This window comes from Esox lucius, chromosome 10 (assembly GCF_011004845.1).
Source record: "Esox lucius isolate fEsoLuc1 chromosome 10, fEsoLuc1.pri, whole genome shotgun sequence".
NCBI lineage: Eukaryota > Metazoa > Chordata > Actinopteri > Esociformes > Esocidae > Esox > Esox lucius.
This window is the reverse complement of record NC_047578.1, coordinates 20,792,916-20,819,638: the sequence shown is the minus strand read 5'-3', so window position 1 is coordinate 20,819,638 and position 26,723 is coordinate 20,792,916. Positions and strand designations below refer to the sequence as shown.

At 43.1% G+C, this 26,723-nt stretch overlaps 1 protein-coding gene across 4 annotated transcripts in view; it reads right to left on the bottom strand.

The window, feature by feature from the left end:
- Positions 1–571: 571 nt before the first annotated feature.
- LOC105028601 (POU domain, class 2, transcription factor 2) overlaps positions 572–26,723 on the bottom strand; it is a 42,628-nt gene continuing 16,476 nt past the window's right edge. Inside the window, exons 1-16 of one of the 4 annotated variants that reach the window (XM_010901458.5) lie at positions 16,614–16,887; positions 14,444–14,509; positions 13,867–13,901; positions 13,313–13,369; positions 12,372–12,479; positions 11,816–12,034; positions 11,480–11,606; positions 9,895–9,992; positions 9,585–9,779; positions 8,995–9,136; positions 8,753–8,901; positions 7,482–7,673; positions 7,021–7,069; positions 6,703–6,850; positions 5,944–6,017; positions 572–5,454 (exon numbers count right to left, since the gene is read on the bottom strand). In XM_010901458.5, the coding sequence (XP_010899760.2) occupies positions 5,156–5,454; positions 5,944–6,017; positions 6,703–6,850; positions 7,021–7,069; positions 7,482–7,673; positions 8,753–8,901; positions 8,995–9,136; positions 9,585–9,779; positions 9,895–9,992; positions 11,480–11,606; positions 11,816–12,034; positions 12,372–12,479; positions 13,313–13,369; positions 13,867–13,901; positions 14,444–14,501 (1,950 nt within the window). In that variant the 5' untranslated portion in view covers positions 14,502–14,509; positions 16,614–16,887 and the 3' untranslated portion in view covers positions 572–5,155. Of the gene's footprint in view, positions 5,455–5,943; positions 6,018–6,702; positions 6,851–7,020; positions 7,070–7,481; positions 7,674–8,752; positions 8,902–8,994; positions 9,137–9,584; positions 9,780–9,894; positions 9,993–11,479; positions 11,607–11,815; positions 12,035–12,371; positions 12,480–13,312; positions 13,370–13,866; positions 13,902–14,443; positions 14,510–16,613; positions 16,888–26,723 lie in introns of those variants that run through there. The other 3 variants (XM_010901456.5, XM_010901457.5, XM_020050511.2) reach the window with 3 other exon arrangements.

Below are 26,723 nucleotides of genomic sequence, written 5' to 3'. Positions count from 1 at the left end.
ACTAATGAACAAGAAAGTCTGCACAAAGTCTGACCAAACTCCAAACCAGTTTAATTAAAGCCTACCATAGTTGAGTTTGTGTTGTTAGTGACAATGTTATAAAAAGATACCTTAACAAAACCCATTTGAAAATAAAGTTGTGTTTATGACTGAACAGATGAAAGCAGTTAGGCACCTTCAGACATACTGGACCTCTAACCCACTCTGTGTATCTACTGAGTTGATCCCTCTCATCAAAGTCTCTTCCTATTGCATATAGCCTGGGTATTTAACTCTAGCTCTAGAAGCCAGTTCCAATCCATCTTTTCATTGCAACCCTCTAATTAGGGACATATTTAGAGCTGGGACACCAGGTGGGTGCAATTAATGATAAAATAGAACAGAAAACCAGTAGGCGCCGGCCATCGTAGTGTAAGATGTGAATAACCTTAGCATATAGAAACAGTTACTCATTTCAAAATACAACTTGAAATCTACATACTGGCATATTGTTTTAGTCATCCAGTAACTGGTGTTAATTAAATGAACCCTAATGTTAAAGCAGGACAACAAATAAAAGACATCGGACAGATTGGTCTAAATTCGCACTTTATTCCTAACAATTACTGTTTCATTTGTCCCCCTCCCCCCAAACAACAGGCACACAGATAGCGATGAGTAAGGGACCGTTTAACAGTTGGGAACTAATCAAAAAACGGCTTTACTAACTCGGAGAGCCTCGAGGTAAAAGCAGGTTACTCACAAACAGAAAGGAAATAGGTCGTAACAGGTACAGAGTTACAGTGTTATTATCATCAGCATCGTCATTGAAGTTATCATCATCAAACATTCGTATTAAAGAGAACTGTTGGAGGTTTTTTTTTACCGTCAAAAAGAAAAATGCTAAGCGTTTTTTTCCAACGTGTAAAAGGAAAAAAAGTGTGGTGGAGCTCTTTGGTTTTCACTATTGAGGTTTTCATTAGTAAAATCTTTCTTTGCCGTCTTCATTAAATTACCTTTGGATTTAAGCTGTATTGAAGAAAAAACTATGTTAAAAAAATTAACAAAACTTATGGGGCTAATTGACTATGTTCTCTCTTTTCGATATCCACTTGGATTTGATGTGACATTCAGACATGTGTTTTCAAGGCCAAAGAAATCTCTTAATTTCATGGAGACCTGTAAGTTGAGGATATTCTTAATAAGCACATAATAAACATAAACATTCATAGCCAGTTATAACTACTGTATAAAACTGTCACAATTCAAGGCGCATTACTTCATAGCATTAAGTGCTCTTGAAGACATTTGTCTTTTGATATCAATGAACGTTGGTAAATACCATTATGTAGCATTTACAGTCTTTACAAAGACTCCTGCATGTTTATATACACATGGATTAACTGTGTGTGTGAGAGAGAATCTGTGTGTGACTCTGGATGTGTTTGTGTGTATTCGTGTGTGTTTTGTGTGTGTAGGGTCTCACTGTAGTGGTTTAACTTTGGTATCATTCTCGGTCCACCGCGTGAGAGCACTACACAGGCACACTTACTGTACAGCATGTTAAGATCCCGCACACACACTTTCTCAGGAAACACTGTCAGAAACAGCACTGCCAACAGAAACGGAACTCACCGAAAGAGAGTGAGGAGCGGCGTATCTACTTCCGAGGAGTGAGTTCATAGAACAAGTTACTTGTAAAACTGAGGAAACAGCTTACGAACGGTCCTTTTTAAAGTCTAGTTCATCAATCTCAATAGCCAGGTTGGTTATCTTATCCCTCTCCTGAGCCAAGACGACCACGGTTCTTGGTTTTTCATCAAATAATATGAGGTATTTATGATGTTAACCTCGCCTTAGAATTAAAGATGGGATCAGAGAGCAAGAATAAGAGGTGGAGAAATGATGAACATCTAAAGGCATCTAGACATGTTTGAACTCCAATTGGCACTCCCAGGTGCAAGTAGGGAAACTAAAGGAGAAATTTCAGGGGCAGTTATTACTCTAAAATGGACCCATTTCATGGACCAGTTCAAAAGTCTCTCTTCCTCCAGTTATAGGGCTGGTTTCAGTTGACAGATGGAATCAAAGATGACACCTATTACAACAACAGTCTTTACATTTGGTTTCAGTTTTTGTTTTAAAGCTTGGCCTTTTTCTTTGTGTTTTAAAGCATTTTGTCTTCTTGTTTTTATCTCAAGAATACCTCTCTCTGATATACAACCTCACAAAGCCCAGATATTACAAAGGTCAGAATCCATAAATAGAAAAAATAAATAACATACATGAATGAATCAATAAATAAACAGATGAGAGTTCATAAAATACAAACCATTTGCAAAAACCCCCCACATCATCCCGTCACATGAATAAATACAAATCTTCAAACAAAGATCCCCAGAGAGATAGTTTAAAGCTTTTGGTCTAAAATCAAGTCATCATTATCATCAACACTTTTCTTAAGGATAATTTCACAGCCTTTTATACATTAGCAATAATTAAGCAGTAGAACATAGATCTTTTTTCCTACAAAATCTATTGAAGCACTAACAGATACATTCCCTCTAAAAGTGTATGTCAACTAATTTTTCAGTTGATTTCTGCCCACCCCTGCACACGTTATTATCCATGGTTTTCTTTCGTGTCTGCCTAGCGGTGCCCCTGTGAGCCTCTCATCTTGTGATGGTCCTTTGTCGAACCCTCTCCTGGGACTAACTAGGCAGACCAGTGTGTACTGAATCTCTACGGTTTGGTTAATATGCAAGAGAATAACTCTTTCCACACACTTGCTTTCCCTCTCACATACACACTGTCCTTATCTCACACACAGGTAGGTGTGTGCACAAGCTTGTATGGAAGCATGCACATATCGGCACATGCGGACACACACGGACACACACACACACACACACATACACACACACACACACACACACACACACTATTCTCTCTCCACTAGCCACGCTCTTTAGCCATCCAAGTAACCTAGCACCAACACAGTCATTCAACTGTTCCTCGCCAACAATTGTGCATTGGTTTGGTTGTTATTTGGTATGTTTGTGTGTCAAAAAGTTTTGCTTTTGGTATTCAGTTTTGGCTTTTTCACAACTTGATCAAAAAGAAAGATTTGGAAGCTACATTTTCACAGTATTATTCCCAACTACCTAATGAGAAAGCCAGAGCACAACAAAATGAACCCGGACAAGATATGAAAATAGGCAATACATCACCCCATTATCCCCATGTTAAGTAGAAAGAAATGAGACCAAGTCGACATACAGCCATCAACAGACAGACCATGGAAAGCAAAAACAAAATATATATATATATATTCTTAAATTCAGTTCAGTGAGGTCATTAAATAATCCTCTGTCCAGGAAAATGATGAACAAAGTAAGATCACAAATGGAGAAAGGAGTAGAGAGTGAGAAGGAAAGAGGGAGCCCCTGTCCCAGGCTGTTACAGACATCCCTCTCTCCAAAGCCTAGTCCTCTTCCTCCATCTCGTCTTTGTCCACGATGTGTTGTATTTGGTTTTTGGTTTGTTATCTGTTCAGTTCAGTCGCTCATACGTAGGTTTGGTAAGGTTATTTTTTGGTTTTGGTCCTTCGTTCCAGCTTTCTCCTCTATTTCCCCCTGCAGTTTCCAACAGATCCGCTTTTTGCCTTAGATCCCTAATGGCAGTCATTGGTTTTCTTTGAATCCCATCTTTCTGAGGCAAAGGAGAGTGCCAGAAAGGATGGAGGGCAGGGGGCTCGGGGACGCTGTAACTATTTTTTTGGTTTTGTAGTCGTCCTCTGTAATGGGGTGTTTGGTTTTTGACACTGTTGAGGTCTTTGTGTGAACACTTGTTTCCCAACTCTTCTGGCCGGAAAAAAAATAAAGCTTTGGTATCCAAGAGTGACTGACTGAAAATGAATGATATGAAGTTGATATAAAGTAAAAAAAAGAAACAGGCAAAGAAATTTACAGAAAAGGTAGAAATTATAAATTTAGTTCCACATCTACATACATTCTAATTTAGTTTGTAGTGAGTGTTTTTGTGTGTGCTTGAAGCAACAGGCAGTACATTTTAATGTTCCCATATATGTAACATTATAAGACAAAAAAGGCAATAAAATCTAAATGATTCAACTGATGTTGAAGATAATGACCCTATTAAGGAAATAAAAGAAATAATGAAAGAAAAAAAATAAGTTCAACAAACTATGATTGTTCAAAATACTAATTGTTATTTGTCTGAGGTGATTGCTAATTGTAAGTCGCTCTGATTAAGAGTGTCTGGTAAATGACTACTATGTATACAACATGGATTAATACTGTAAATATGGTGAAACTGGAGAGCGACTGGAGAGGTAGGTAGAGACATTTAGGAGGACTGACACTACTGAGATATCTGTTAATATCAAATCATGTTCAAATGGTATGACCAAAACTCAAATAATTTTAACAAATACATAAATAAGCGTTGGAAAAAATTAACAAAACATAAAAAGATCTTAATATAATGAAATGTTACATGTGTTTGTCGTGGAGTGTAGATGACGGGCTGATCCTGGACAGATCAGTATCAAAAGTCTTTTAAGTAAAGCTTTTCTCTCCGTTTTTTTTGGTTTCAGTTTTTGGTATTTTGGTTTTGGAGATTTTGGCATGTTTGTCATTTCTGTCTTTGTATGTCTTTCCTTTCTAGGTTTTTTCATTTGGTTTTCTTTCCATCCATCCACTGAAGCACGTGGAAAGTCTTTCTTTCCTTACTTTCCCTGCCATGCCAACTATCTCTCACACACAGTCTCAGTTCGGTTCTCATCCCTGCCCTCTTTTTCATCCAGTTTTCTTCCAGCTTGTTTGTTCTATTCCAGAGAAAGAAGTAAATTAGCATTCCCTGCTGACAAAAACAATCTACAATGCCACCTCTCCAAGTGTATAGATAGCTCCTTTTTTTGGTTTAAATCTCCCTCGTTCTCCTGTTCTCTCCTCCTCTCCATTCTTCCTCGCTCACTCCTTCCTCTTTCAATCTGTGTATTTTTTGGCTTGAAAAGACTCCGGGAGAGAGAGCGGAGGCGACAAATGGAGGGAGAGAAAGATGGCTTTGGTTGAAAGGCGAGGTTTTTCTGTAAAGCTCCACTAAAACTCCTCCTCCTCCTCCTTCGGACAGGATCCTTTGGGTTGCGTTGTCGTCACTCAGCCATGGCCCCGCCCATGGGTGGCGGTGAGGCTTCGCTGAACGAGCAGAAGGAGGCGGGGCTAGAGCAGGGAGAGGCGGAGCAAGAGTCAACGTTCATGCCGCTGGTGCCGGGGGGTGGAGAGGGGCCCCTTGGGCCACCGACCAATCCCATACCGGCTTGGTGGGATGCCATAGGCAGAAGGGTAGGGCGGTTGAGGAAGAGGGAGGGGCGAACCCCAGGGCCGCCCAGAATCATCTGACCTCCGGCCTCAAGACTGGAAATGGGCAGTTGCCCACCACTGGCAGCCAGAGCTGACCCAGGATTGAGGTACAGGACACGGTGAAAGAGGAGGGTGAAGCATGGATGGAGGAAGACATAGGCACAGGAGATGTTAATACACTTTACAAAATTTGGATGACACTAACTAGTGAGACGACGAAAGGTGAGACATTATAACTGAGGCGACAGTTAGATGAAGATGAATGTGAGATAAGGCAACAGTAGACGCAGAAGCATGACTAGAGCTAGCCGGGCTTAGTCAGTTGGAGCTTGCACACTCCTCCAGCGATAACCCACGCTTCGCGCATCCACACAGACACAGCACTCACACGATCTACTTGGTGGGGATATGGATGGGATGCCATGAACATTATGAGGGACGTCTTCTTTTCTGACTTGAGATCTGCACGGTTCAATCTAACGTTCTTGTTGACTGCATGCATTATATAAGTCAGGGTCACCCGCTCGCACATCACAAGTCAGAATACGTCCATAACGCTGATGCTGCCAGTCTAACCCACCTTGCATTGTGGCCAGAGGGTTGGTGCTGATGAGTGTCTGGTTCATCCCTGTGCTTACTCCCATCATTGTGTTGCTGGAATATGTATGGATCCATATGTACACACACACGCACGCACCCACACACATTTGAACGCACACATACATGCAGAGGTAGAGAAAGGACCAAGGGGGTTAGGTGAAAGCTGGTTAAATCACACGCCCTGCTTTTTGTCGGGTAGGGATACACTAAATGTTTTAAGCGTGTGCTTCGGTCCCGGTCTGACTCAGGACTGACTAACGTGTCGGTGCCTGAAGACATGGTGTGAGAACATGCAGATTTGCTGCGGAACAGGTGGGGCAACTCGGCACACCGCCTCCATCCCCGTTCCAGGGACTGTCACCTCATATAGTCTCAGAAGGTCTGAGTCAACGTGTGTACTGTAGCTGAGCGCCAGCACGTGCACTGGCCTGTTCATTTGATCAGTCTGTTCAACCTAACCAGGAAGGTCAACACTGAGATAGGACACTTGAGTGACAACGTGGCGAAGTGGTTAAGTACAGTACTGAGCTCAGCAGTCTTGAAATGTGAAGGGAGAAGATTTGGAATAGGTTGACCGGGGACACTAACCCAGCTTCTAGCATCGAAGTGGTTGTATTTTGAGGGATTGCTCTGTGTCTGATTGACTAAGTGTACAGTAGTAGTGGAGAGTGAAGAGTGACAGACACGTATAAAGAGAAACAGGTAGAGTCTGGGGTGGGGGGGTGGAGGAGAGACTCACCCAGCGTTCAGGCTGTGGGCACTGAGGGTGGGAGGGACAGGGCTGGCTGTGCTGTGTGGAGGTGGGGTCACAGCGGAGGAGGCGGAGCTGGTGGCTGCACAGCCACTGGGGGTCAGAGGACAGCTTACAGAGAGCGACGGACTGGTCGCTGAGTTAGAGAGAGAGAAAAAATAAACATCAGCAGTATGAACGACATCGGCATCAGTGTTTGATGAACAGTACTGGGTCGGATTCCTGAAGGCCCTAGTCCGCTAATAAGGTATATTTGGACCTTGTGTACTTGTGTCATGACTAGACAAAAATACAAATTCACCTAACCTGTTGTGCTGAGGCTGGAGGCAGCCTGGGGCATCCCCTGACCCGACATCTGGAGGGAGAGAGAGAGAGAGAGAGAGAGAGAGAGAGAGAGAGAGCATGGATATGTTGCAAGCGGTAGAGACACATGCGAGACACGGAGACATGCTCTTAATGTGACTTTGCTGATGTGGGAGTTTGTGTGCAACACGTCACACAACTGTGTTGTCATTAAGCACAGCGCTGAGAGCGGAGCAGTGCAGGATGGGTAAGGCACAAGGGTCACACATGAGATCGTGCAGGGGGAGGGGTATGTCAATAGATGCACAGGGTTAAAGGTGGTTCACAATGCCAGAGTTTTTAGACCAAGTTTCTTTCCAAACTAAGGGCAAGGGAGGTGAAGGACCAGAAAGCCTGCCGAGGAGAGGGCTGGTGGGGGGAGGAGGGCCAGGAGGGAATGGATGAAGGGGAGTGCAGGGTCATACCATGTGCGGGCTGTAGCAGGGGGGTTTGTGCGTCACAGAAATTGTCTGGCTGGGCAGGGGAGGGGTGGCGCTGCAGGGGTGGATGCGTTTCTCTTTCTGGCGCCGGTTGCAGAACCAGACCCGGATCACCTCCTTCTCCATGTTGAGCTGCGCAGCCATCAGGAGGATCTCCTCTGAGGTAGGCTTCTGGTTCTAGAGGAAACACGCACAAAGGTTCAAGGTCAAGCGCCGTCACAGGAGATAAACATGACACACGAAACATAAACTCAATGCTATTTTCAATAAACAAAAATAAATAGAGGATCACTTATTCCAAACCCGAAGTAAGAGCTAACGTCCCCCTATCATCAGAAGTTTCTATCATCAGAAGTTTCTATCATCAGAAGTTTCTATCATGAGATGTTTCTATCATCAGACGTTTCTATCATCAAACGTTTCTATCATCAAACGTTTCTATCATCGGACGTTTCTATCATCAAACGTTTCTATCATCGGACGTTTCTATCATCAAACGTTTCTATCATCGGACGTTTCTATAATCGAACATTTCTATCATCTGACGTTTCTATCATTTAAATGCACTGGAAAAAATGGGATGTTTTGCTATTAAATACACCCTTTCAGCTAGCCCACCACCATATTTATAGAGATGTATGAAGGCTAAATCCTATTTTTTATTATTTAAAAATGTTTGTGTATATGGAAATTGTTTTAGACAAGTTGCAAATCGTGAAATTCGACTTGCGCGACTGACAGGCATCATGTAATATCAAACTGATCAGATGTAATTACTTTTTTCTTCACCAGAAGGCATGAAAGGTAGCTAAAAGATTCTAGTGAACACCTGAGAGAAGACTGTTATCTATCATTTCTAATATGAATAAAAAGGAACTAAAACGTTTTTGAACAAAATAGCAAGGTGGCCAATAACATGGGACAGTGGACCATAATACGGCGTGGTATATTTTAGCCATGTCGCTAACCAACTAGCTGAAAATACTAATATTTTCAGTGACATTTCAGAAATGGTAATTAATTACATGCTAGTTAACATTTGTATGTCACTAATAATCACTAAACATTGACGTCTTGATCAAATGATTACTCGGTACATGACGATATACTGTATTTCAAAACTGCTGTTGGCTTTGCCAATATGAGGGGGTTTTTCCGATGCACCAGGCATGAGCTTTCTTTTTGCTTCTTTTTCATTTTAGTAGTGATTGTGTGAATTTCCCGAGGATCCATTAAAGCATCTCTCTCTTTCTCACCGAGATGAAGTTGCGCTCTAAGGCCACGCGGACGTTGGTCTCAATGCTGGTGCGTTTCTTCCTGCGGCGCCCCGGCAGGCCCTCAAACCCCATCATGGGGGAGGAGAGAGAACTGGGGCTGGGCAACATGCTGTCTATCGCCATGGTCTCTAAGGGAATAAATTGCAAAGCCGGGGGGTTAGTTACACAGTATGCAAATATATTTCCACAGAAAAGAAGGCATGGTAAAGTCGAGTTCTCACCTGCATCGCTCAGCCACTTCTCAAGCAGAGGCTTGAGCTTGCACATGTTCTTAAAGCTCAGGTTGAGGGCCTCGAAACGAGAGATGGTGGTCTGGCTGAAGTCATTGCCATAGAGCTTCCCCATAGCCATCCCCACGTCACCCTGAGGGGACAGAGTCCGTGTTAATCAGGCAGCTTTCACTCAGACATGAGACAGAGCACACTCTCACCTGTGAAAGCCTAGATCAAATTTCTCATGCTCAATCTTGACCTCCACCACAACTTAAAGGCTTATGGTTATACAGGACACACACACACACGTACCTTATCTATCTAAATGGTAGAATCTAAATAAAATAATCATCAGATTTACTAATCCTAACACTTAACCTAACTCTACCCACAAATACCTAAACTTAACCCTAAACCAAACTTCTAATTAACCATTACCTTAATTCTAACCTTAACGTTTACCCAAACTTGCCTTTTTTAGAATGGGGAAAGGGAAAATGTCTGCATGAATGGCTTGTTCCTAGTTTAACCAAAGACTGGGATCATCTCTATCTCCATTTACATTGTAGAACCTGTAGTCCACATCAGACACAACCTACTTGTGTGAAGCCCAGTTTGATGCGTCTCTGTTTGAAGGTGCGGGCAAACTGCTCCAGCTCCTCCAGGTCACTGGGCTCCTCGCCATGCGGGCCACAGGTCACTGAGGTCAAGGAAGCGGCTGAGGCCCCGGAGGTCACTCCGGCGTCCCCACTCTTGTCCCTCTGTAACGACGAGAGGCCATCACCGTGACGGCGCTACAGGATGAGAGACATAAAGCCACAATGACTGTGTGGAGTGGCGAGTGATGACTTGGCTGAGATTAGCTAGCGAACACAGACAGATTGTAGGTGGTTTTCTGTAATAAGCTACCTGTGCTTGCAGTCCCATCCTGGGTGGAGTGGTTAGAAGACCACCCTGGCTTTGCTGATGCTGAGGTAGAGGAATTAAATTTGATGTTGACAGCAAACCTGTGGAAAGCAGGGTGGAGGCAGTCAACACTCAGTAATGTAATTATATGAACATTTATTTAAATGTTGTTGTTATAAAAAATTTATGACAACTCTGTTTAGAACTACAGAGTTACGCCCAGTCCAGATTCATAACAGAGGATGCAAGGATCTTAGAACAAACTATTCTTGATCTTAAATATCAAGTTTATTTTTTATTTAGAATTGATAACCCATTTTTACCCATTTTTTTCTCTTACCCAATTTCATCAAATCCAATTGTATCTATGGCCCTGTCTCATCACAACAACTCCCAATGGATTCTGCAGGGCTGAAGATTGCATCAGCGCTAAGCCTTTTACATTCTATCCACACTGCTTTCAGTGGTGGCCCCAAGGCGGAGCACTGGGGCCACCTCAAAATCCTGTCCTTACAAATGAGATCTGAGTGGTCAGTAAGCACAGCCTTGGCAAAATAAAATGTGTGTTTCTTCAGTGAGGGGACTCATTTATTCTGGCCCTGGCACCCAGGTAGGCGCATTTAACACCTGGTGGAAGTTGACTGCATCGTTCAGAAACCACATTGCTATAATTATTTGAAAGGGATTGTCTTCTGCTCTTCTAATGGAGCAGGTACCTTGCTAGATAGCGTCTTAATTTTCAATCACACTGACCTGGCCTCAGAATTGTCTTCATAATAATGATGATATACATCCTATATTGGATGCATCACTATGCAATGGTCATGCTACACATAGATCAAGCCGTAAAAAAATCCTGCCGCTAATGCTGCACATTCAAACAGGCAGTCACCTAGGTTGAAGCAAGTGAGGGTTGCCAGAGAGTGGTGATACCAGGAAATCTCTGCTGACTACACCCCCATGCAGGTGAAGGAAACTTTTGAGACACAGTCAGGACTAGACTGTTTTGGTCAGCTCAATGCTACAAAATAGCCCCTTAAACCACTGCACTATCTGGGAGATAACACTCTTGTTTTAAATTGTGTCATCATTGACTAGGTTTTTCCAAGATTCAACATTTCAGCTAATCTTTGCATCAAGACAGATCTACTTAGCCAATCAAAGCACAGTTCACTAAAGTTCACTAAAGTTCTACCTAGCTATTTTGCTGCACACAAGTCACAAAGTCAGCCATGTTTCTGGTGCATGTATTTCATGACACTCATTGTCTACAACATCTCGATACAACTGGCAACTTTGTGAGGAAAGATTAGCCATGTCATTGTAATGACAAACCAGTTTAGTGAAAACTACTCAGTGGTTCCTCTCATCTACTTTATCCAAATGGCAGTGTCCTTAGTTAGCTGCTGCGCAGCACACCATTCCAAAACTAGCCTGTTTTATCTCGTCTCATCTTGCATAACTCTCATGTATCTGAACTGGGCTTTGAGATGACAATGCCAAGTTATGCATGACGTCACGTGCTAAGAGTGACGTCATGCTAAGAGTGACGTTAGCGGCGGTGCTGATGGTGGTGTTTCCTACTTACTTAGAAGGTCCCACTTACCCTGCTGCCCCTGCTGTCCCTGGGCCTGAGGCAGGAGGAACTGAGGAGACTGCAGGTGGTGACCTGGCATCAGGACCAACTGCTGGAGTTGCAGCAACTGCTGGATGTCCTGGAGGAGACAGAACGACCGATCAACAGAGGGAAATGTCTCGGGACGTCAGTCAGCGACTCACTCGAATTCCGAACAGGCTAACGTGCACTCTCGATTGATACATGCAAAGAAATGAGCGTAGGTCCCCCTCATTTACAGCGACACAACCCGAGGGAAAGGGCGTTGGTTTGTGAGTGATATTGGATTGCCCCGCTGGTCTCTCCTACCTGGGCGGTGAGCTGTATTGGCTGAGAGAGGGCAAGCTGGGGCGGGGCTTGGCCGCTCTGTTCCTGTTTGGCTGACTGCTGTTGCTGATTGGCTTGGGCGGCTGCATGGGCGGCATGAGCAACATGAGCCGCGTTGGACTGCTGCACGGCAGCAGCTAGGAGCTGGGCCTGGGCTTGCTGAAGCAACATCTGCTGCTGCGCAGGCAATAGGGCAGCCAGCTGAAGGAGAGGAGGAGGATGGAAGAAGAGGAGGAGCAGGACAGGGTAGTGTTCACCAAAAGACAATAGGGGAAAGCAAAAGGTATAGAAAATGAGAAAATGTAACCACGCATTTGGGAAGGCAGCAAGAGGCAGAGACGGGATCAGTTCTATTTTCATTCGGTCAATTCAAAATTGACGAAAATTGAAATTTTAGTGAACTCTTCACTAAATTGACAGAATTCAATTAGATTTCACCCGAACCCTTCAGTGAGAGCCAAGCAAGAGCCAAGCAGAGGAAGCCTGCTTTAACCATTTCCACACTACATCCAGACAGGGTGGCAGTGCTGGTTCTTACCCCTGCCAGTTGACTCCCCGCCAACATGAGCTGTGTGTGAGGGTGAGTTGTCTGTTGCTGGGCGGGAACGTGGGCGGAGGTCATCTCAGGCCCCGCCTCACTTTTACTCTTCAGAGGGACAACATCGCAACGAGTGAAAACTCAACAGATAAATAGATACAAAAGAATACATGTTTTTTTGTCATCTGCAACACAGGACTCAATCCAGTACTCCCCAGAAAGGACCAAATTGGGCAAAAAAAGGAACTGCTTCCAACACCAACGGACAAATGTTTTCTTAAGTGGAATTAACAATTATTTTTGTATTAATATTATAATTATAGCATTGTTTACTGAATTTCTTGAATAGACTGACATACATACATACAATGGATTTTATTTGCATACTGTATCACCAGTAACATTGGTGTCAAAATTGTTTTGACTACAAATAGATAACAAAGCAATCAGCAATACAATAAAAAAATGGCCACAGATATTAAATAAAAATGTTTCCACTTGTCTGTTAATCAACTTTGCTGACTTTAACAACAAAACCATTACAACAACTTTGAAAATAATGTATTCACATTGCCCTAACTCATACAGTTTGAATGATGAGCACTTCTAGAATATTCTGACATGTTTGACAGTTTCTCTTACGTGACATTCATCTACACAACAATTTTTCTCTCCATCTCACTAAATTCCTGTATACTTCAATTTGTCTGTCTATCTGAAGGACTGTAGCTCGTCTTCTGATACCTGTCTCAGTGAGTTATGCTCATTCCCAGTTCTGAGGAGGTGTGGGGCGTGTCAGCATATATATATATATGGACCAAACCTCCTGATTTGCATAATGATCTCTGTGTAGCTCCACCCAAGGAATGTCAGTGGATTTATAAATATAAAATGTTACCCATACACATGTCTGTCTTTCCCTGGTACACCAGTTTACTCACCTTGGTGCCGCTCAAGGTAGGAGAAAGACTGAAGGGGCTTGTTTTCATTGGTTGAACCTGCCAGGAGACAAATGGTGAGAGAAACCCTATTCAGACAGATATCTATAAATCTGTTCAAAGCCATAAACAGTGCTGCCATCTTCAGTAGAAAGAAGAGCAAGATAAAACGCAGAATAAAATTAACAGAAATTGTGCATATATTATCCCGATACCATAACTCAAACCAATCCAAAATATTACACTCGGGCTTCTGAGAAAGCGCTAGAAAATGCTCTGGAACACTAAGATGTCTTAAACACCTTGAAATGTGTTTTTGTATTTATTGAGTAGTATATGTTTTAGCAGATGCAACATTCACATTGTAGCCCACAGAAGTTTTTTTAATCTAGCTAACCTACTGGTTTCATACTGCCTGTTTGGTTGACAGGTCAGTCTTTCACACTGAGATTCCTGTGTTTAAGGTAAAATTGGGTACCTACAGTTTGGATAATATAATTACAAAAATAACAACACATAAACAACATTTTAAAATGAATTAAATTAAGATGACAAACCTGATCGTTGGCATCGGGACTGTTCCTCTCGGAGTCTGTAAACAGATAAAAAGACTGTCAGAAAGAGAAGACGCCTAGATGAAAATTGAGCAACTGTAAATGCCTCTGGCCCAACTTTAAATAACTATCAATTATTTTTTAAATGCAAAGTGTTAACATTCTGCAGTCCAAGCCAAGATGCAAAGCAGGTTTAGCTGCAAAATCTAGCTGGATAGACAAAGGTGTGTCATGAACACACAACAGTGAACTACTCGAGTGAACTACTCAAAGGTACAGTTGGGGACATGAAGTCTTTAAATTGGCTGAGCAAAACATTCACACGTTCTGATCGGAAAATGTGAGAAACATGACCAAAACTGAAGATTTGAAATATGTAGGATGTTGTGTGTCATACATTCAAAAACAATACACCTACTTAGCCCACTCTCTTAATCTATATGAGAACACAGACAGACGTGCCAACACACACAGTTTGTACAATATCAAATTGTATAGGCTTAACGATGGCACACAGTGAAATTAAATTAAACTGAAATGAAAAAAAAAAAACACATAATGCAGTCTCAGAAATAGTTACCTGTGCTCTCCCCTGGAAAGTCTGGTCCAGGCTTCTCATCCTCTGCTGGTTTTGACATCCTGATATCTGCAGAGGAGGGAGGGAAACAGGTTAAATGTAACATGTTTCCATTCAACAAATATCCCGGGCCCAGCATATAAGAAGGGATGAGGATGAGAGATTCACAGGGAGAAAATCCCTCTCACCCAACCTCCAACCCACCTTCTCCTTTTCTCACAGTGGCTTTCTCAACTCAACAGTGTCACAGGGACATGTTCAGTATTATGTGCTTTATGCATCCTAGACTCAAGAAACAGGCCAAAGACAATATTCCCACCAGGCTGGATTAATGAACAAAAATGAAATGCTTAGGAGGATAGGTGACACAGACCAGTTCTTTCCCTACATCTCCTCACTATATATGAAACTAATCTTTTTGTAATAAAGTCACTTTTGGAAGAGGAATGTGATTTTTGTACAAGTCAAGCTGCATCTTGAACAGTATTGTTTTTACAGAACCTGAAAAAGAAATAATTTCACATAAAACCTACATTTGAATGGATTTCTAAAAACATTACATAATAACAAATACATTAAAAACATATTTCTCATTAAATTTGATCTAAGAGCAATACTGTTACTAATTTCATATAGCCATACATCTATGAACAGTTCTACCACGCTTAGATTTAAGTAAATGTATTTCAAACACGTTTTTGACTGTAATGTAATATGTTCCAAAACTAATTACGTCTTATATAGACGGGTTAGTATTATCATTATTATTATTATTATTATACAATTGTTTACGAGTCTTGAATTTTCTATTTGCTCTTCAGTGACAAGTTACTTCATATTTGAATAATTGTGTAGGTGGATGACAAATATATTACATTATCTTCTCATTTAATAATAAGCTAATATATTGTTATTTTCATGCGCGTTAAACTATTCAATGATAGTCTGCAGTTGTTTTTATTGCACCTATAAAATAGTTCCACTATTTGCATTTTAAATTATTAATTGTAGGCCTTTTGAACCGGAAATTAACGTTTCTAAGAAAACAACTCCGACATTTTCCATCGCATTCGATGTTTTTACCACAAGTCAAATCTAAATATTCATACTTGAATAATGTTTAGTTGTTATTCTATCAATAACAGACTTAATATACTTTTTAAAATTATTACAGGATTCAATAAAGTTATCTGGTTTGTCGTCATTCATGACAAAGTGTATGCTACCTACCGCTTGTGAATTTCCTTCTTATAACAGGTTGCATTACTCTAAAGCCTATTTGCTCACGTGCAATGATTCATTTCGCGCGATTACTTGGACCAATCAATTGGCCTAAATAGTTTGCACAGGACTACAATCACCAACAAATACGTATTGAATATATAATATTGAGCAAAGTAATAACCCTTTTTCCCTATTTCTGGATTCCCAAATTATTCCACCCTCAACAGAGCAACTATAGTGACAGTCACTGGTTAAGCCTTGTTACGACGTACATTTCTATAATTATATATAGGCTATTTTTGTTGCATTTTTCAGCAGCACAGGTAGAACTTGCTAAGAGGCTGCTCCTGGGCATCTGTAACGACATTCCCTTGCCTAAAAGGAGTTTTGTTATTTAGGCAAATGTATCTCTAAGAATATTATTTCTATTTAAGATACCAATGTTGCATATACATATATATCTATACATGTATTAACTAAGGTAGGTGATCAATAGGCCGAAATAAACGAGAGCACGCAATTGAAATATTCTCATTGGTATGGCACAGCCTACTACTTCAACTTTCCATCAGTAGTCTCCCCCTCAATATATTGTGAGTTCAGATAATATCAAAGACAGCACAATTGTTTCTACGAAACTAGAGGTTAGCGATACCAGGTCACCCATCGGAATTACGTGAGTTGATATAAGCATGATCTACACTCAAAAACGCTCGCGCGCGGGGTGTGTGCGCGCGCGCACACACACACACACACACACACACACGCTGATCTGCCTCAGGAGAGATGACCTGACATTTCATTACAATTATGACCTGTAGCGCGCGTTTTGATGTTCACTAATTAGCAGGGCTTGTTACCGACGGTAACGCTTATTAACCCCCAAAGCCTCCACCCCTGAGAGACCATTAGCCAGTAATTGGTACAAGACGAAGATCGTCAGACTTACCTGGAAATCACATTATTGTGCACCATAGCCACCATTTTACAATAAACTATTTCGTCTGTGCTGGACTCCATGCTTCCTGTCTCTTCTTCGCCTTTCCCCATGTCATTTCATGGTATTCTTTTCACATTTACGCCAGGCCTCGCATGTAGCTTATTTTGCAGTTACTAAATTTATATACAGGTATTAATATAGTAATAATAGCTAAGCTTGAATAGTAAAATTAAAATTAAGTCATACAAGATAAAACCAGGACTCTCTTTATCAGTCTGTCTGAACTATGCCTGCTAATGTCAGTTATGAGAAATGGAGATGATTAACAGTAACTTATCTCTTCGACTGCCTCCCTCCCTCACCCACTTACACCCCCTCCTCCCACATCCTGTAACATGTTGTGGACAGCAGAGGAAATAAAAAAAAACACTGTTTAACTAATATAATACATAGTATGGTGAGGGGGGAGCGGAAGTGAAGGGGGCGATCTTATTATGAGGGTTAGTATCATATTCAAGGTCTGGGGATGAAAATAAGTGGTTTCAGAACTACAGAGTGGGAGACAGAAAATCCGAGTCTGGTGGAAGAATAGAAAACGTCAAGCACCCATAGAGGAAAAGGAAATAACAAGTGAAAGTGGCACAGTTGGAAAGTGCTTGGGTGTCTTGCTGGAAAATTCTGGTCATACCATGAAAAATCACTGGCTGCCGCTCTGTGATCACTGCGCACTTTCGTTCTCTTTTCTTTTACTATCGTGTCCTACGTATAGTCGTGAAGGTAGATATGTTACTACGACTGTGTCTGACAGAAATTTCGAGCAGAAATTGAATTTCCTTTGAGAATATGTTGGCTTAGGTGAACAGATCTCGAAGAAATTGCAGGTGCTAAAGATCACCACATGATGGCAGCACTAACCTGCTGATTCCGAGAAGGAGCAGTCTGACTACGGTCAGACAACCAGCAGGAATAGACCTGTGGTGCAGTAGTAATCATGATCGCACGATATTTTCTCATAACACTGGCATAGGAACTCTAGGATTGGAGAACTCTAAGTGGAGAAAAACTTACAGAGACTCAGCATTGCCTGAGCCTAGCATGGCAACAGCTCGGACAGTCAATAAGTCTTTGAAAACAACAAACACACTGCTCAGTGCCTATATAGGCAGTCATGTACAGCATATAGTTCAAGTTCATTGCAGCCCTACTTCATTTATAGATAAAAAGAAATAGATATATTGAAAGAAGAACTCTTTCTTAATATAGATATGAAATGTATAACTGCTATCACACACCATCCACACAGTCACACACACACGCGCAACCACCATATCCACACAGAACAGTCCACGTAAACACAGTTTTATTTTTAAACACTCATTCTCCCCCTTCATCAGCCCTTTGACCAGGCATCCCAGTGCCCCCCAACCTGCCCATCCACATATACATATACACCTCGGCCAGCAGGCTGCGAGAGGCCCCCGGTTTATCAGTGCTAATGGAGGGGGGCCTCTCGACAGATGATGTATCTGTCTTTGGGCGGTGCAAAGCATTGACAGGGGTGAGGCAGCGCAGGGGAGGGATGCCCAGGGTCACTGTTAGGGAATTAGGAGGAGAGGGGAGAGGAGGGAGAGTAGACCCAGGGGCCTTGCTGCCCCCCACCTGGTCACGCCTGTCAGGGGCCGGTGACAGACGGCGCGTGGGTTTGCGGGGGTGTGGGGGGCAGCAGTGTGAGGGGGATTGGGAAGCAACTATGGGGGCTCGACCGGTGGTGGGGGGGGGGGGGTAGCCAGGCAGGCGTGTGGATGTCAAAAGGTCAACTTTACAAACCCGGGCCACCTCATGCCTCCCAATCCGCCCAGACCCAACAGAAAACACCATGTTCACCCAAAGCCTCCCGCCTCGCTAGGCCCTGGCTTCAAACCCCCACACAAAGTCAGAAAAATGCCTGGGAGCAAGGACTCATCTGGGGCCCCTCAGGGGTACCTGTAGTCTATGGGGCTCTGGGGACACCCTCCACTTGTGCTCTGCCCCTGTAAGATCCTATGTTAAACTGCTCTTCCCCATGTATGAACTAGCACTGCCTGAGGACCTACATAAAAGTACAGGACCTGTGCATCTCAGCGGTCAGCGACACAGTTTAATCTGAGTATTTGGTTTCGCTGGGTGGCGGGAAGCCTAGTAATTAAGGCCAAAGGTTGGGGGATCGAAAGCCCAGAGTGGACCAAGTGAAAAATTGCGTTCTGCCCTGGAGCAAGGCAGTTCAACTTTATTGGTCTGGGGTCATGGGACATAGCAGCTGACCCCCTGGCTCAGCCTCAGGGAGAGCAGGGCCTTTCACTCTCAGAGACCCACTGTATAAAACTGTATAATATGTGTGATACTACTGAGAAAGATAAGTGTTAGTTGGATCATCCATTGACTGGAGCTGATAGGTCCAAGCTGCCTCACACCAATACACAAACAACCAGTGTTGCTTAAAACAGGACTTTTAAAAACTCCCTTATGGAAGGTGTTGGATTGCTACCTGGCTATATGTTGACCTGGTTAACACAGACAATGGAAAGAAACCATGGCTCATTTCTAGAGGGGACTGAGTTTAAAAAGGAGACTGCTGTAGTCTTTTAACACGGCATATGATTGATGGTACATGGTCATAAGGTGATGTTGACCTTACATGGTCATTAGGGGATGTTGACCTTATATGGTCATAAGGGGATGTTGACCGTACATGTTCAAAATGGGAAGGGGAAGAACATGTGGGACTTGATAAACACACACAAACATGTTCAAAGAATTTGTGCCACTGCTTTTCTCAAATTCAGATGTGATTAATGTTTTATATACATTTCTGAATTTTTGTAATTAGACAAATCCTGAATTTATGGAACTAGATTGAAGAATATGTTTTTTGGAACATTTTAATTGAGCTCTTGGGCTGCGCAGTTGTATAAGTTGCAGAAGAGGTGGAGGTGTAAAATGGAAAAAGAGTTTTGTGTACTTTCAGGTAGTAGTTTTAAAAGTAGATCTCAAAAGAGAACCAGATCCCACAAGATTTAGCACAAATTGTGAACGTCATTAATTTCCTTCTGCAACAAAATATATATACTGCAATTTATACAACATGTTACAGATTTGTAATTGCTCACAATCCCGTCCGATCTCTTTAAACTCCAGGAAAAGAATATACATTAAAAAGCAATGCATTTTTCTGAAGATATACCACTGGACAAGGATTGATGCTGCACTAGACCGCTTCTTTATAGACTTGATAAGGTTAATCCAATAAGCTTGGATTGTAAAGCAACATTGACAACTGCTCATCTATCACCCCCCCCCCCCAACCACCTTCCAATCTGCACCTATCATTGGTCTCTTCTATTGTGTTCTCTCTTTCATTATCTCTCTATCTGTCTGTCCCTGTACCTTGTTCCTTCCACATCTTCCTCTTCATCCTCGCTTCGCAGAACTACAGGGTGCAGCCGCGGCGGTCAGCCAGCGGCGGTCATGACATCACTGGACAGAGCTGTGCTCCAATAGGACACATGGGCATGTTGCCAGGCAACAGCAGTGAAAGATCACTGTGTATGCGTCCGTTTGTGCGTGTGTCCGTGTGTGAGTGTGTGTCCGTGAGTGTTAATCATGAAGTCTAAGTATGTTTTTCCACACTGTAGCCCAACTCATTGATAGACATGAATAGGCGAACGTTGCTGTGGTTTTGTCTACTTTCTTAAAACCGTTGTAAGGCAAATATTCAGATAACATGGAAAGAATAATTGAGGGCCTATACAGATACAAATCTTCAGGTAAATAAATGTTTCTCTTTTGTTTGTCTCTTTCACCGATGTTTAGTGTCTGACAGTCAGGTCTTTCAGCGACCCCTCGTGAGTGAGTGTAGCGCGGATCTAGGCAATTATTTGTTTGTTTTTTATGGTTGGTGTCGTGTCTGATGTGTCTAAGTGTGTGCTGCGCGTGCGCGACCTTGTGTGTGTGTTTTTGCGCGAATGCGTCTCTGGAGTGTTTATTATATCCGATACAGTACCTCTTTCTCGCACCACATATTTCTGGGCCGATCGATCTCTCTGACTCCCGACAAGACAATAATCGCACCTCGCTCCGTCTCCACCATTATTACTGACCTCCCCGGGGAGCGGGATGGAGGGATGCAGAGAGACAAAGAAATGAAGGGAGAGAGAAGAAGGGGGAAATAGCAACGACGCGTTTCTTCGCTCTCTTCGCTGGGGTGGAAGGCCAGGCGCAAAAAAAAAAAAAAGATGGTGGAAGGGGTGGAGCAGGGCGAGGGGAGAAGGCGGCTGTTGGGACAGTGGTGAATGGAAAGGGGGGAGAAAGAGTTCGGGGGACCTGGGAGGAAGGGATTAAGGTCCAAAGTCCCAGGGATGGAGCAGGGGGCACGGAAAATAGGAGTAGCAAAAAGAAATGAGTTCGAGGGAGAGATGGAGAAGACAGTGGGGACAGTAGTCCAATAAAAGAAGGAATGTCAGCAGGAGGAGGGAGTGACAATGAGAGTAACAAAGACACAGTGCCTCTTCCGAAATAGGAAGGAACAGATAGGCCTCAAGAGAATAACAGGACGGACAGACAGTCCAGGGAGAGGGTTAGAGTCCTAAATGTGGATGCGTTGGCCAGAATGAAAGCCGACAGGTTTTTTGATACCGGAACGTCTAGAATCCGTCTGGTTTTGAGCAACGGGGAACACAGACCTAGGAATGTGACGACCACAATCCCCTTTTAAAATAGACACGAGCCGGGTTCGCCCCACTGTCGTGAATATCGGTGTTGCCCAAAGTGCGACAAAAGTGCGGAAGGACAGAGAGTCATTCGAGTTGACAGCACCCCCTAACCGACGGAACAATGTGATCTATGCATTAGGGTCGGCGTTAGATTGCCCGGTTTATAGGTCTATCGATCGGACTCGACTTAAATTGGCTCTCAATTAAAGAGAACGGTTATTTGACCTCTTTACCCCTCCTGTCTTTGCCTCTTCCTATCCTGTTAAATATTCCTCCTACACCTCTCCTCCCTCCTTCCATTGCCACATTCATCCCTCTCTTTCGGTGTAATACCTCTCCTTCCTTCGTGCCTTCCTCTAGGACCATCCCCCCCAGCCCCTCTCTCTCCTCTGTTCAGACCCCCCATTTAAACCCTCTCATTCTTCCCTCCCAGCTCGCTCTCTGTCTCTCGCACTTCGCCCCCTCGACTTTCCTTTTTTCTCGGCATCTCACCTTTTCCTCTGGGCCGACAGTTCAGAGCCCCTTTCTCTTCCCCTCGATCAGTCTCTTTAAAATAACAACAATGAATTATTGAGTCTATTTATTCAAACACCATTAATTATATAATACGTAACGTAGCTGCACCTGAAGACCTGTGGAGAAAACAAGCGGAGGAAATAAAAGGGGGGAAAGAAGAGGAAGAGAGAGAGAGAGAGAGAGAGAAGGTGGTGGTTTGCGGTTGGGGTTGGAGAGGGGAAGGGGGGGTAGGAAATTGGTCTGGCTAGCGGAACAGCTTTTCACCCCCCCACCCCCCTACTCCCCCTCCCTTCACCATTCTGCTTTGTATTCTGTGGAGATGACAGGGAGAAAGCTTTATTGCTCTGAGTTTGTATCGATCGGGGCCCCTCAGAGGGGGTGCACCGACCCGCGCGCTCCGGAGGCACTTTTGCAACAGCCGCTGCCTCAGTACTGCACCCCCCCCCAACACACACACACACACTCATTTCTTCCCCTAACCCCTCTCTCCTCTCTTCTCTCTTTGGCTCAGCTCGCTGGGGGATTCAAATTCGCAGCTCCCTGTTTTCAGAGGTTAAGAGGCAGAGCGCCCAGCTTTTTATTTACCTAACCGCACTCCAAACACAACGCCCGAGTCACACACATAAACCTCAGAGGCCAGAGAATAGAAATGTGAATGAAAACATGAACATAAGTCTCCATATCCACCCCATCCGACCTCTCACACACACACACACACACACACACACACAAAGGTTTTATATTTCTCCTCTGTGCTTCTTTGTCAATCCCATGGTCATTTGTTATTTTAAAAAGTGTCAGTGAAAATACCCTCGACCAAAAGCACGGAAGCATTTCAGAAATAGAAAAGTCAGTTATAACACTGAATAAATATTTTGTGTGTGACCACACATTTCCGATTAAAAAGATACGCTTTTTGGGGATTTGTGACAATACAGTCACACACACACAACCGGCATCCTGACTAGAGATTCAGCAGAAGTCCCTGAGCCAGGAGCGTGACCGCTCACGGTTAGACTAGGAGGGGGATAAGAGGCTGAGGGACAGATTCTGAATTTGGGGATAAGAGTGGATTCAATCAGAGGACCAACTAATTCCCCGGGGAGAGTCACTGGACAAGCGGGCGTCTTACGATGTCGCGTCGCGCCCTTGGGCCCCAGGATCTGCACTCCCAACTAAAGACGGCCTTGTCTCATAACGCCGACTCGTCGTTCGGTTAACAAACTCCATTTTGCGGAGGGTGAGTCGACAAATCGGGCGATAGGGTTGGGGGGTTTGCGGCGACGGGGCGAGGGTAGCCGCGAAGGTTGCCGGCCGCAGACCACCAGTCAAAAGTGGCTCTTATCTCTCTATTTTTAACTTGCCTCCATCAGCGGACCCTCTGACCATCTCGTCGCCACTTATGTTCACTCACCAAATGACAGACGCAGAAGACCACTCTGCACTCTCAGATGGTGAGCGCGGCGTTGCCATGTCGGCGCTGGATGGTCGTCAAGCACTGCAATTTTCGACCAAGGACAAAAAAATAACACATCTGTGTGATTGTGTGTGTGTGTGTGTGTGTTTTGTGTGTTTGCTCCACTTCAAGTCGGCCCAAAGTCCTATGGAAAATACACTACAGATCTCTGACATGCTTTGTTTTCCGTTTGGTAAAACGCACAAGCTGGCCAAATGATTCTAGCGGGCTTGTTTGCATCTTACGTGTGGACTGTGTTTGTAATCGAAGCAGCTGAAATGGAATTGTATGATAAAATTAAACAGGCATAATAAGCATTGATTAAATTATTTATTCAGATTCTGGATCTGAAGAAGCCACCAAACAAGTTGGGTGTACAATAGATTATGAAATTTGAAATCCTGGGTCTAAGTGACCTAGTAATATAACTAAAATCTTACATGATAAAATAATAAGAACTTGTAGCTTGAAAACACTGTTTATTTGGAAGCCCTATTACAAAGCCTAATACACTCTAACATGAAGTATTACACCAACAGCCAAGTTTTACCATGCGATCAATTGATCTATTTTCATCTCTTTTATGACTCAAAATCCATATTATGAGGGAAAAAAATTGTCCAAGTGGAATATAAAATAGCAAAATCCGCCTATTTTGAGCAATCAGACGATCGTAAAATGACTGGTTGTAGTGGGCAAAAAGGTTTCCTCATAGACCGGCAGTTTGTGTAATGCTGCAGTAAGAAGACCATGGACCAACGCAGTGTAAGCTGTTATGCACTGCCACACTGGCGGATGCCTTCCAGTCCAAAAAATGTTCCACTAGGAACTCCACTGAAAAGGGTCTTCAAAGAACCCCTGTGGAAATGTCTGAACTAGAACATTTATAAATTGGGGTTTAGAACCTTTTCTTATATTCAAGAGGTGACAGCCTATGAAATTGGAGGTTTGTCTTGTCTTTTTTGGCCACCCATTAGCGATTTGTAAAGGTTATTCTTGTTAATCTTGTTACATTTGTAAGGTTCATATAAAAATAAAAAATATATTTTTACATATTGCAGTTAAATATTGGTTAAATATTTTATTTGTAGTTACATTGTTGACTACTTAGTAATGAATGGATAATGGCTAACTATTTATGCTTTGGGACTGACATAGGATCTTGAGGAACTGATGCTCATTTGGTAGTCTCATTCAAACGACAATTCATCAGAACAGATGAACACAAAAGGGTTCTTTGAGGAACCCCTGGGGTTCTACAGCGTTCCTCGAGTCAATATTAATTCTTGGAGTGTAGACGAGAACAAAACCATGCAGCTATCGAGCTAAGGGTGGTTCTGTTTTCAGTGTCTATTAAGACAACAACACACCCCTCAGCACTGAAAAAGCTTCAATACAAGGAGGCCAAATATAGCTATGGGAATCATACTGAAAATCCGTAAGTGTGTGTGTGTGTGTATACGTGCCTTAGTGCGTGTGAGGGTGTCCGGCTTTTGCATTACATGGAACCATAGGGGGGAATAAAGGAGTAAAAACCTTAATGGAAGAAATACTAAACGACTCCATATGAAGGAGAGGCGTATACGATGTTTGAACTGTTTCCAAAACAACGGGGGGCGTACCAGGATAGGGTGGTCATAAGGCAGAAGATGAAGAAACGCGCACAGGATGGAGACCTGAAAGCGCATCAGCGGGCTGCAGTTTTTGTGTAGCGTGCGTGTGCGCGTGCTGGAGGGTTTGCGTGTGGCGTGTGTTTGCTCGTCCTGCCCTTGTGCTGTGACTCCGGCCACGCTGGACCGGCAGCGCCGTGTTCATCTAGGGCCACTTAAACGCGGCCGCAGCCAGGCCCGAGTGGCTGAAGAGCCCTCCGCATCCCCGGCTGACCGCCATTTCACACCACTGACCGGTATAAATTGGATCAGGGTTTGTTCACGCCGGCACCCGGCGAAAAGGGAGAAACAAAATGGCCGCAATGTCTCTCTGTTTCTCTGTCGCGGACAAGTCGTTGAATGGGGAAATGGCACAGTTTCATGTCAGTGAAAGGGAGAGAAAAAGGGATCGGGGTTTGCAGTAGATTTGAAATATAAATCTTCTGGGATTGAATTTAGGGGTTAAGGATTGGCGGGGAAAGCTATTTTTCCTTAGAGCTCTGTATTATATCATACTGTATTTGTATTGTGTTGTGTACAAAGACCACCTGTAAAAGAATATGTGACCAGATTCAACGCTATTCATGCTAAGGAAATTAAGGTTTTTATATTATACTTTCATTCTGAAACATTATTTGTACAGGTAACACCTTCACACTGAAATTATGAAGCACTTCACAATTCCCTGAAGAGCCCGGCACGTGAGTGATTAGGAAGCTTTGATGTCGATTCCTCATTGGCTGCGTTCCTGTGTTTGGAGAACTCATACAAAGTGCTGCAATCGTCTGCGAGTTATTTTATTCTAATACCCAGAATCCATCGGGGAGAGGTTTCATATCCACCCTCAGGAAATGATTGATAAAAAACTGTCCCGGTGTCATGTACCCTTGAATATGCCAAAGTAGAAATCTCCCATTTACTCTAGCTATTTTCTAATCATACGTTTGTATACAGCATAGTGGTAGTTTTGTATGACATTTCAATAGCGCTATTTTTGCTAAATAATATGCTGATAGGTTGGTGTGGCGCATGCATTTGTAAAATGTTTGCTTTATATGTTGCTTACTGTATGTCCTTTATGTTTTGTATATTTTGGCCTTGCACACCATATTCCCTGTTTGTTCTGAATGTTCCTAATCTTTCACCTCCTATTCATATGCCCGTTGCGTGCCATTCGATTCAGGGTTTTGTCTGCGGCAAACCACACAATACAGGTCAGAACGCCACGCTGTACCAAACCTAGTTCCCTTCAGACAATGTGTGGAACTCTGTCAGGGCTTCCTACTTCATATAGAGAAGCATATAATTAAAAAATTTTCTCGCCCCTACAGTAGAAAGCTAACTAAGTTATAATTGTAGCGCAAGCTTGGGTCCACGCTGTTGATGTGTTGTCTGTGCCTATTTGGGATTTCTGGAATTTTCTCCATTCCCCATTCAGTCAACGTGAGTGAAAAGCAACTAATTCTATTATTTAGTAGTAATATATTTCTTTATGTGAATGATAGCCAACAGAATATAATTTAATGGAACGCTTTCTGAAAGAATTTGCTGTTTCAAGGTGAAAAACATTGAATAACAATAGAACTTTGAGTAAACTCAAACTTTGTTCTTCGGCAAAAGAGTGCGCATGACCGTCACGCAAAGGGGCAATCGAAGTGCAACGATGTTAAGCGTAGTCCGATGGACAAGTCCCAGGACACATCGGCAATCCCAACCGAATCCATTCACACGTGCTGCATTCACGCCGGGC